The sequence below is a fragment of the Oxyura jamaicensis genome, chromosome 1, assembly GCF_011077185.1.
Source record: "Oxyura jamaicensis isolate SHBP4307 breed ruddy duck chromosome 1, BPBGC_Ojam_1.0, whole genome shotgun sequence".
Lineage (NCBI taxonomy): Eukaryota > Metazoa > Chordata > Aves > Anseriformes > Anatidae > Oxyura > Oxyura jamaicensis.
Window position 1 is genome coordinate 141,997,237 of NC_048893.1, and position 11,535 is coordinate 142,008,771.

The window sequence follows — 11,535 nt, forward strand, 5'->3', positions numbered from 1 at the left end:
ACTCGGCCCCCGAGCGGCGCAACCACCCACCCCGCGCCCCTCCGCCCCGCCTACTGACGCGCCGCACGCCCCGCCGCACGTGGTCTCTGGCCGGCGCGCGCCCGGCCCCGCCCACCGCGCTTCCCCCTTGGCTGCCGGCGCGAGGCCACGCCCCCAGGGCCGGAGTGACGCGCGGCGTCACGTGGGGGCTCTCGCGCCGGTGGGCGGCAGGCCCGCGCCGGGAGCCGCGCCGGAAGTGACGTGGCGGTTGCCGGAAGCGCTGCGACGGCCGGCGCCATGACGGCGGGCGGGCGGTGAGGAGGGCTCCTCCCGGGCTGCGGCGGCATGGCGCACATCACCATCAACCAGTATCTGCAGCAGGTGGGTCCGGTGGCGCCTCCTCTAACGGTAGCTCTCGTCAGAAATTGGCTCTTCGCGGAGCTCACGGTGATATCCGTCAGGCTGGAAACGGCTTCGGTGGTGGTGGTGGTGGTCTTCTGGGTGGTGCTTCTTGGGAGCTTCCTTCCCGGTGCTTTATTTGCTCTTTCTTTAAATCTTGATGGGAAAAGAGATCTTTTTCACGTATGGAAGCCCCATGCCAAATGGAATATAGCGTAGAACAAAATAGCTACGAAAGCAGTAAAAGAGGGGAGTTATAAAACCGGCTACTTAAGCTCTTTCAGAGATTTTTGTTTATTTTTTTTGAGGAAAGGAAAGTTAACTTTGAGTTTTGCTAGTTTTTCATGTTAAATACTAAGTCCGTAGGAACTCTATGTACAGGTCCTGGTTGTTTACTTTAAAGTTCTATCTGCAAGTCCTGGTTCTTTATATAAAAATTCTCTCAGCAGTATCCCAAGCAGTAGTCCTCAGAGATTGCTCACGCCTTCACATACACATTTGATGCCCATAAGTCCACCTGGGATTTTTAAAAGCTTCTGTAAACGTGGTTCACAGCTATTCCTTTATGATACCAAATCCATGTAAGTTGTGTTGAGGTTCCCTGGTTTGCTTATATATTACAAATGAGGGAAACACAGAATGGCATTCACACTGTTCTCTCGCCTGATCCCTTTTCGAAAAACAGCTGGATTGAAAGTCCAACATCAATTTATTCAGTTTTAAATCTTTAAAATCTGTGCTCAAAAATGTATTGAGGTGGATGAACACTGTTTACAAGCAGGTGGCTTATGTAGTCACATGTAAGTGTGTTGTATGGCTGCAGCTGGTTTTCAGTGTGTGATATGCTTTCCTTGGGTAGGTACAAGAAGCCATCGACAGCAGAGATGGACAATTTTGCGCAGAATTGGTATCATTTAAACACCCTCATGTCGCAAACCCAAGGCTTCAGGTAAGAAGAACCTGTTACACTGGAGGAATCTGTTTTTGATATCTCTTTTGTTCAGCTTTCAGTTTTCTTAGCTCTGTGTATGCCTTCCTGCCCACTGGGGATAAACCTCAGAAATCTGTTTCATAGCCCAGAGCAGGATTCCCTTGCAGTTTAGTTCTCCTTTCTTTTTACAAGGATATGTTACATTCCTGTTTTTATCCTCTGGGGCTTTATGTTTGAAATGTTTTCTGGATAAGAGTGTTGAAGGTCTGCTACGGCTAGGAACAATGTTAGTAAAGTCAGTAATATGGCACCATGGAAGTGAATATAAAGAACAAAACAGTGGGTAGTGAGGGTCTGGTGCTTGTGCTACGTGCGTTGCAGGTGCTTCTATATACGACTGGCTCTAATCTGGTTGTGTAGACAGAATGCATGCTGTAGCAATTCATTACACTGGATGCGATTATTAATGTAATTAAGGTTCTGATAGATCGCAAAGACATGTATGCATAAGACCGCCACGATGAAATATCCATTGCACCAGAAATAGAACATCATACGGGTGTTCCCTTCGTGATTCGTTGATTTATTATTCTGTCCTTAGCTTCCATCTCCAGAGGAGAAGTGTCAACAAGTGTTGGAACCACCATATGATGAAATGTTTGCAGCCCACTTAAGGTAAAGATGGGTCAGGAACAGGCAAGTCGGTTGTGAGGCATCCGGCAGGGATGGGGTAGCATAAAGTTTACTTAGTTATTTTTTAAGGGATTACATCTGAAGACTTGGTATTTAGGACTGCAGGAAGTAAAGGCCTTCCCATTCTTTTCCACATAAAGTATTTTTTTTATGTACCTGACAGTCATCTGTATGTGGTCACTGGCATTGGTGCTTCTCGTTTCCTTTGCTCTGCTTTTACTAGCTACACAAAAATTTAGAGTGAAATAAGTAAGGGAAACATTTTAAAAAGGTAATTTGCGTCATAAAAGTACTCTAAGTCAGGTTGAAGGCCTAAGTAATTTTGTGAGGTTTTTAATAAAAAGCAATTCTGTGTCATCTTTAGTTCACTTTCAAAAGTCTTGGAAATATTTAACTATGCTAGTCTTGGTGACAGTTTCGGTAAGAATTAGCACGTTACAGTTGGTTCTGTACGCACTGCAGAAACAAATCCCTGTTCTTGGATCGGTTTTCTGCAGTTATCAAACTCAGTGCTGTTTTGAAATACTTAGCCATTTTCTCAGGAACATTTCTAATCCTATTACTGTATCTCCTTTAATTATAATAAAACTGTAAATATATTTTTGGATGTGCTAATGCTCCTTTTCTTTGACAGATGTACTTACGCTGTTGGAAACCATGACTTTATAGAAGCATACAAGTGCCAAACAGTTATAGTTCAATATCCTTTTCATAAACCTTGTCTGTTTTTTTTTTTTTTTTTTTTTTTTCCAGTTTAACTATGCTTTCTTGTAGAGTAAGTTATCTTTATCCCTTTTAGAATGTAGTCTGCTTCCAAATACACTTCAAGTATTTAGATTCTTAAGCAAGGAAATCCAGGTAGGCTCTTCTCTTTTCTATGGGACTTTCTCTTTTCTATGGGACTATGAAGGAATGTGCCTCTTGCCTGTAAAATAGAAAGTTATTTTCTCACAGAGAATAGGAGAACCTCAAAATATTAACATATGTTCCAATTAGTACCTGGCTAGAGGGAAGATACTGATAAAGAAAGCTGCTGTCTTATCTCTAAGTGACCGGTGTTTTTCATTGCTACTGCAGCACCAAGAGCATGTGGCTGTGCTCACATTCTTCCCTACTGTGTCTTTGCACTCTGATTTCTTATCTCCTTTGCTGCTTTGTTTGCTTCTGCCCTTTCATATAGCCCGCAGTATATAGTGTGACAACTCCTCTGTTTTTTAAAATCTGTGCTTCATTTCATAGTGTTTTAAATTTTCCTAAATGCAATACGTCTTTCCTGCGAGCATTTCAGGCACATAAAGAAGAAAACTGGTAAGTGTATCATAGAGACTTGCTTCAAAACTAGACTCTCATCTTTCACTAGTATAATATAGGAATCAAACTCAAATTATGCCTACAGTTTTTATTTACCTCCAGCAATACTGAGATGCACCCGAATTGTCTTTGCTGCCTGGGTTTTTAGGTCCAAAAGTGCGAAAACTAAACATCTAAGCTTACGTATTTAGAATATCAAGCAAATTTGTTCAAAGAGATTTTTATTAAAGCTTCTTGAAGCCTTATATTTCACTGTGTTCTGAAATCAATTCTTCTATTGGTGTAGGACTCTGAAATGCTGAGTTCATGAAGACTTTTTAAAAAAAATATATTCTTGTTTACTTAAATATTTGTGTTTATTCTTCTAGTTTTATGACCATGTAGCAAACAAACAAACAAACTGTTTCTAATGTCTTTTACTGCATGACTTGCATTTACGAAGCACTCTGTGCCTTACTTTTCCAGGGCCTTACCTATTATGTATGCTGTAGCCCTTGATCTTCGAATTTTTGCTAATAATGTAAGTAGAACAGATTAACAACCTCATTATTTTTATCTGTTAAGAGTTTCTACGGTGGAAATACTTTTACTTGATTACATAGCCCAGTTTTGCTCATGAGCATTTAATTTGCTGTTTAAGATTTTGTTAATACACTAAATTTATCCCATCCTATTATAAAACTAGGTTGCTGAGTCTGCCTGACTCGTTTGCAGCTTCAACTGGAGCGGTTCTGGGCACCTGCACGCAACTCCCAGCTTAGAGCATATAAAGTGATTAAGCACTGTCTTTATAGAATAGCACGGTGGTATAACTCATGGTTTCTGTGTGCTATCCTTGGTATTTGTGCCTTTCTAAGGGTGGAGATGCACAAGGCAACAGAGCTAATCTAAGCACTTACCACATCTTGTGAGGGAAACTTCCCTCATTCCCTCTTCCATCTGCGTGTGTTGCTTTTGATGCTCATTGGAGCTCCTGCTGAGTCCATACAACTATTGATGACAACAAAAACCATTATTTTTCTTAGTAAATTGAAGTAGCTTGCACAGGGATGTAATGAGAAGTGCTTGGCCCAAGGTAAGTGGTGGGGTCGTGACGTTGCTCCTAGTCACTTGATCTGACAGGTTGAAGTTGGTCCAAGCTAGATTAGAGTTTGTCAATATCCAGCATTGTTAGTGGTTGTCCACTCAGCGCTTCTCTTGTGCCCAGGAACCCCCAGAGCAGCACATTTTGCATATTTGCACAGAGAAGACTGCGTTGCCTGCGTGTGAGAGAGAGAGAAAGTGGGGTCAGTTTTGAATGTTATCTTTTAGCCTTAGTATATTCAAAACATGTGGGCACAAAGAAGACTGCTGCAGCAGAGGATGTATTTGCATTTCTTGTCCTTATATTTTAGCTAATGAGAATGCAAATGTTAAAGTAAAACTTTCCAGAAAGCACATAGCAACAATCCACTCACTGTTTTTTCCCAGTCTTCTTTGTTGCTTTAATTCCATATTCATTAGTGTATGGTTCTTTCCTGCTTTACATGAACAGTGTTGCCAGCTTTTCTCACGACTCTGTAGCATGTGTGTTCCTTTCTCTTGAAAATCTCAGGTCATAGCAGTGTGTATTAATACTAGAAAATGTTGAATATAGGTTAGAAATAAAATCTAGTTCTTCTCATTGTAAAGGGAAGCTTGATTATAATTGTTAGAACTCAGATTCCATAACTGGGGAAATATTTTTTATTTTTTTTTCTCTCAATTAAAATATATTTCTTTTTGCTTGATTCTTGGACTTTAAAACTTGAGTTGGAGTTAATGCTCCAGTTCAGCTGTAAGATGATCCTTCTGAGAGCTGCATTAAGCTTCTCGGTGCTGAAGGTAGAAGTGGGCAGTGCTATTTTCAAAGTTCTGACTGGCGTGCTCTGTGTTAACTTTGGTACAGGGTGTTTAGGAACCTCTCTAAGTGTGGGTTGTGTTTTTTGGGGGTACTTCTGTTCTGCCAGCTTGACTACTATCAAGATTTAGGGGTTAGTAAGATACAGCATCTATTGTTATAATGCCTTACAAAATGCTATATTAAGGAACCAACCTGTTTACAGAGCAGTGAAGCAGGATGCAGAGTTACGCGTTGTTTCTTGCTGTGTAACATTAGGCAGATCAACAGCTAATGAAGAAAGGGAAGAGCAAAGTTGGTGACATGTTGGAAAAAGCAGCAGAACTGCTGATGAGCTGTTTCCGAGTCTGTGCCAGTGACACGTAAGTGAAAGATGCTCCACGGAACTTGGGCTGCTAAATTGTTAAGAGCTTAATGAACTTTTACGTAAGCTTTCTCTACTTACTAAGTTACTTACATATTTGGATAAGAATGAACGCTTCTGAGGCTTGTTTCCTCTCATTTCTAGTCTGTTCTCTCTTGAATATTAACTACAGCTGGAGAGGCCTCCCTCAGGTTTAAGCTTCCTAGCAGATGTTATTGGGAGGGACTGGCTATGTCCTTGTCTCTCAGGGAAGGTGATTAACCCTTTTGTGCTCTCTTGAAGTTCGCTTCAATGCGATTAGACTGGGAAAAGGTGACTTTGGTTTCCAGTCCTACCAATTTAGCACTTTCCAGGTGGAGAAAATGCTTTTTTTTTTTATTTTTTAACCCCCTAACCCATCTTTAACTTTGAATATTAAAAGCAACTGCTATCCCAGTGTATGTGTTATCTGCAGACTGGAGGGGGGATTCTGCTGCAGATGAATCAGCTGAATAATATTCTACATGACATCTCGTTGAGAAGAAGTGCAGCAGAGTTGTTCAAAATTTACGATTGGAGCACATTCTGTTTTGACAGCAGTGGTATGGTTTAAGAGAAGGAATTTGGCCTTGGCTTTTATGTTCAGACACTCATTTTTATCCTGAAAAAAATCCAAAAAATATCTAGAGATAGAATTAACCATAAAAACAAAGTCATTGTTTTCTTACAATGTTCAGTACTAGCAGCTTGTTTTTTTTCTATTCTTACGACAGTCGAGCAGGCATTGAAGATTCCAAAAAGTGGGGCATGTTGTTTCTTGTGAATCAGCTGTTCAAAATTTATTTTAAGGTAAGGTTCAAGTCTTGTAAGCTGTCTTTTGTAGTTTGTGTCCAAGTCAAATTCACCCTTTTTTACGTGATGTTGCATATCTACCCTTTCTGACTAAAACACAGTCCTTTTTTTTAACAGATCAACAAGCTCCATCTATGTAAACCTTTAATTAGAGCAATTGACAGCTCAAATCTGAAGGATGAATACAGTATGGCACAGCGAGTTACATACAGATACTATGTCGGACGCAAAGCCATGTTTGACAGTGACTTTAAGCAAGGTACTGTGCGGCAGTAAGACAGATCTAAGCTGTTGCAGGTTGGTGTGAACTCTGGCTTATGATGTGTGTGTGGCTCAAAATGTAGGTAGAAGGTGCAGTTATGTTTGCATTGATGACAGAAAAGTCGTGCTGGTGCTAATAATATTAGTGAATTGAGCTGAAAATTCCAATATTGCTTGCAGCTGTTACAGCTGACATCTGGATACTGACAAATTTTATTTTCCTTTCTGAAAGAATTATTTTTCTTGTAATACCTTGTCTTTTGTGTGTTTTTGTTTTTTTTTTTTTTAACATAATTTCAAATATAGCCTCAGGCTAGAAATGGGCATTGAGCACAGAATTTGGGTTACAGATTTAATCAATTTTTGTTGTTGACTCTTGTAACCAGCACTGCTTTTATTTGTGCCTGCAGCTGAGGAGTACCTGTCCTTTGCCTTTGAGCACTGTCACCGCTCAAGCCAGAAAAACAAAAGAATGATTTTGATCTACCTGCTGCCAGTAAAGATGTTGTTGGTGAGTAAATGTTAGTCTTCCAAATCACTTCTTGTGAGGCAAAAAACCAAACTGAATTACAGTATGGTTCTTCTGGTTTGTTTGTGTTTATTTTTTTCCCTCATAAACACCAGTATATGCAATCTTTGTTACAGTGCTGAGGACAGAAAATGTAGAATAGTTATTTATAGCAAAGCAGGAAAGGAGAAGACTGCTTTCCCCACCTTCCTCCCACCTGTCTGAAAGGTGGAACCTGAGGTTACTTCTGTAATAAAAACAAGAGAGTTCAAAGTTAACTTAAAGTAATTTGTGTCACTTAGCAGAGTGCCTGTGTGGTGATAACCGTGCACAGACGGACCAGGGAATGTTTGGATTCACTGCTCCAAATCTGTATTCCTTTCACCTGGTAAAAGGAAGGAAGATGTGCAAATAGATGGTTGAGGACTGTTGTGTGTTTGCCACAGGAAAGGATTGCTGTTTGGTTTCTCTAATTGTACCTTGTGTGTTTACCCATTTGAGGCATGTCAAGAACTACAGAGCATTTGGGTTTTGGAGAAATCAGTGAGGACTGGTTACCTGATCACTTAATCTTTTTGTTAAAAGAATTAAGTGCCTCTCTGCTTCTCGTTCATGTCCTTCCCCATGTGCTGCACTGGTACTTGTGCATCCCCTGAGTTGGTGGGGTTATGCAAACAATTTGTTTGGGGTGACTGAGGGGACAAGAACGAGATTTTACAATGAGATTTTATTCCTGGTCTTATTAACAGAGTTCCTCATGGAGAACATTGTTTTTTGTTGGTGGTGGTGTTTGTTTTTTTTTTTGTTATCCACTTCAGAGGGTTCCGATCTTCCACCCTTGTCCCAGCCTGCTCATGACCATTCTCCCTTTTTCCCCTTTGTGCTCCCTTTTCCATCCCTTGCAGTGTCAATTCATTTACTTTGCAGCTGTCTTTTGATGGATGAAATTGACCACGTGTAAGGGAGACGCATAGTGGCTATCAGAATTGGCTTCTGCTCTTGTTTGTTGTCTGTCTTAGTGGTTATTTTCAGATCAGTCAATGGTAAGGTTGATAAAGCCAACAGCCTTCCCTAAGCTGGTGGGTCCTTTAGGGCCTGAGATAACTGTAGCTTTCCTGTAGCAGCACTAGCATAGAAGAGGCACTAAAGAATCTGGATAAGGGTCATTGTTTTTACAGTTGCTTTTTAAAACCACATTCCAAACATTAACACTAACCTTAAAACTCTACTAAAATAGCTTGGGCGGTGGTGTTTTTTTAATCTTATTTTTATTCCTAGCAGCTCTCAGTAAACATGCAGCAGGGTTCTGCTGTCAGTTAATCCTCCAACCAGGAAAGGAGTTACCAACAACAGAGCAGGATGGTAACTAAATTTAAAGGCTGACCAAGTCAGCGTGCAATCTGATCTCCACTGTGAAAGGGGAGGGGGGAGGGAACAAGTTTCTTTTTAATAGCCCACCTGGTTCAGTCTTACTTGATGTAACAATGAGAACTTTGTTTCTTTGAACTGTCTTTTCTCTCTCTCTTTCTCTGACATTTGAATGCCCATATGGGGGCGTGGTGAAGAAAAAAGCTGGTGCAGACTGAGGTGGCGCTTCACAGCGCTGAAGCACTGCTTGTATTATTAGTAATGCTTGGGATTCCCACAGTTACTTTGTTTGAAGATTAGATCATACAACTGTAATGAAAAAAATTGGATCTGCCTAAGCCTCTGTCACAGGATCTTGATTTTACAAGTTTGGTAACTGTTCTGCAACACTTAGAAATATTAAGAGACTCCCTAAACCGTGATAAAGAGTTACTGTGAGTTGAGATGGAAGAAGTTTGGCAGCGCAGGGGGGTTGTCATACAAATACTTCCGTTTATCTCTTGTTCTGCAGGGGAAAAAATAGTAGTAAATGGTTGTCTGTTTCTCTAATGAATATTTTTATAGTTTGTTGAAAATGCACTTGGCTTTATCCTGGAAAACGTTTATTTTTCAGGGCCATATGCCAACCATTCAGCTCTTAAAAAAGTACGACCTTATGCAGTTTGCTGAAGTAACAAAGGCTGTGAGGTACGGTGGTTACTTTATTGTATATTGTTAGTTCAAAAAGTGTTAAATAAAAGGTATTTATGTGGGATGACTAAGGAAAGCAGGGGAAGGATATTCTTACTAAGTCATGCAGATTCTTTTCTTGATAGGGCGAGATCTTTTCATGTGTTCCTTTCTTCCATCCTTCCAGTGAAGGCAATCTTCTCCTACTGAACGATGCGCTGACAAAGCATGAGACCTTCTTCATTCGATGTGGAATCTTTCTTATCCTTGAGAAGCTGAAAATCATCACATACAGAAATCTCTTTAAGAAAGTGTAAGCATAACAAAAAAATTACTTGTTTTGCAAAAGCAGAGATAATACGGCTTTACCTCAGACTGAGGTAGAGATGTGTATGTTCCTTAGCTCTCTGTAGGAGGGCAGAATTGCTGTTAAAGTGAATCTATAGTAGAAAGACCATTTTACTAAGAACCGGAATCTTTAAGTGATTGTTTTCCAATCACAGATGTTCTGTTTTTTTCTTTCAGATATTTACTACTCAAAACACACCAACTATCGCTGGATGCCTTTCTGTTTGCTCTGAAGTTCATGCAAGTAGATGATGTTGACATTGATGAAGTCCAGTGCATTTTAGCTAACCTTATTTACATGGTAGGTGCTGCACACGTATTGTTTTGTCCTTCCAGATTCCAGACAGCAAAAATTGTTAGGCAGAGAGTAAAAATGTGTTACAAAAATATATCAGTAATCCTAGCTCTTCTTGTGTATACAAGTTGATTTATTTGTGCCCAAATGGCAAATGTTTTCATTTGCCCTGGGGAATTCCTCTAGTTTCTGCCTCTTTTGCAGGAATCACTTAAAATTGCAGTTGAACTCTGCATTACAAATCCAGTACTGACTTCTCTATAAAGCATAAATATTTCCATTTCAAAATGGAAAAACTTTAACTGGGACCAGAAAGGGATTTGTTCTTCTGCATTTGCAGTAGGAGAACTTTGACATTCTAACATCAGAAAAATTAAAACCACATTTCTTTGTTTCACATTTGTCTTAACAACTCATAAATAGATACAGGCTTACAATCTATAGATTTCTGATCTGTTAGAAGTTTCGGAGCAGCATTACGGTGTCAGCAAGAAAACAAACTGCTTCTGAAACAGATTTTTTGGTGTTCTTTCAGAGTAATAGAAGGTGGGATTAGGTGACTGGAAAATTTATTTCAGTGCTACAACCCTACGTGTCTGAAAAGGAAGAATTACGGAATTTTGTTTTTAAATTTGGAATAGCGATTGATTAAAATCCTAATTTTAAAGTGAGCAAGCATAAATTTAGAAACGCTTCTCCAGAGCTCTTCAGGGAAATGTAAGCAAACCAGGAGGGGGCCCTGGCAACAGGCAGTCCAGCGGCAGTGTTGGTATGCAAACATGGTTATGGTTCCAGCTTTCTGCTTGCTGTGTGAGGTGACCCACTTAAATAAATCGGATCCTTCCGAACACTAAGTACAGTAATGCAGTGGTGATTGAGTACATGCACGTAGCTTTGTTTGACTTAGTCTGATGACAGGTGAGGTATAGGCGTTGTGTTAGCAGCTTCCAGTACTAACAGTGTATTTCTTTCTCCTGCCAGGGTCATATTAAAGGCTATATATCTCACCAGCATCAAAAGCTTGTTGTCAGTAAGCAGAACCCATTTCCTCCGCTGTCAACGGTGTGTTGAGTGTTGCATCTTAGCCGTGCAAGTACTTTTCGGATACACAGCTCGCCCAGTGGAGCTGCTCCTAATCAGCCAGGGAACATTGTAAATGACCTGGGTCGTGTCCAGGACTGGAATACCAGGAACTGTTTGTGGCTCCTTTCCCAGAATGACCAAGGCTGCCAGTGTAACAAAGTGCATTGGAATGAAATATTTTTCAGTGATAGTTTCTGCAGGCTTTCTAGATCATTCGAAGTATCTTACGAAGAAATAAAAGCAAAGCATTCCAAACTCCTTCCAAAGTACTTAAAAGCTTTTACGAAGTACTGTGTTACTATTTCTGCGTTTATCTTTCGGAAAATAAAAGTATCATCCTTTGGTAGATACAGTAATCCAGTTTCAGGGTGGAAATAATGTTTTCTTTTATGGTTTCCACATTCTAAAGCTCTTTGATAATCTTGCTGGTCTCAAATATGCTCTTCAAGCCTTCTCTAAAAACTAGAGAAGTTGTGCTTGACGCCAAAAGCTTTGCAGTTTGTGATATTTACAAGTTCAGAGAAATTTGTGTGTTTTTTTTTTTTTTTTTGTAGTTGTTTTTGTTTTTAATTCCTTTAATGTTTTGATTAAATTTTGTTACAATGGACAAAAGCAT

At 40.1% G+C, this 11,535-nt stretch overlaps 1 protein-coding gene across 1 annotated transcript; it reads left to right on the forward strand.

The window, feature by feature from the left end:
- The first annotated feature begins 221 nt into the window (after positions 1-221).
- Positions 222-11,280, forward strand: PCID2 (PCI domain containing 2). The gene is made up of 14 exons (XM_035317791.1): positions 222-360; positions 1,238-1,327; positions 1,911-1,984; positions 2,637-2,702; positions 3,269-3,310; positions 3,779-3,833; positions 5,451-5,554; positions 6,309-6,384; positions 6,505-6,646; positions 7,059-7,159; positions 9,138-9,211; positions 9,381-9,506; positions 9,719-9,842; positions 10,818-11,280. The coding sequence occupies exons 1-14, from the start codon at positions 325-327 to the stop codon at positions 10,905-10,907; spliced, it is 1,200 nt and encodes a 399-aa protein (XP_035173682.1). The 5' UTR covers positions 222-324; the 3' UTR covers positions 10,908-11,280.
- Positions 11,281-11,535: the final 255 nt, after the last annotated feature.

Excerpts from the sequence above, each read along its gene's own strand:
- PCID2 (XM_035317791.1), top strand. The coding sequence starts at position 325 with ATGGCGCACATCACCATCAACCAGTATCTGCAGCAG. Across the intron at positions 361-1,237 it reads TCAACCAGTATCTGCAGCAG|GTACAAGAAGCCATCGACAG; the intron begins GTGGGTCCGGTG and ends TTCCTTGGGTAG. Across the intron at positions 7,160-9,137 it reads TGCCAGTAAAGATGTTGTTG|GGCCATATGCCAACCATTCA; the intron begins GTGAGTAAATGT and ends TTTATTTTTCAG.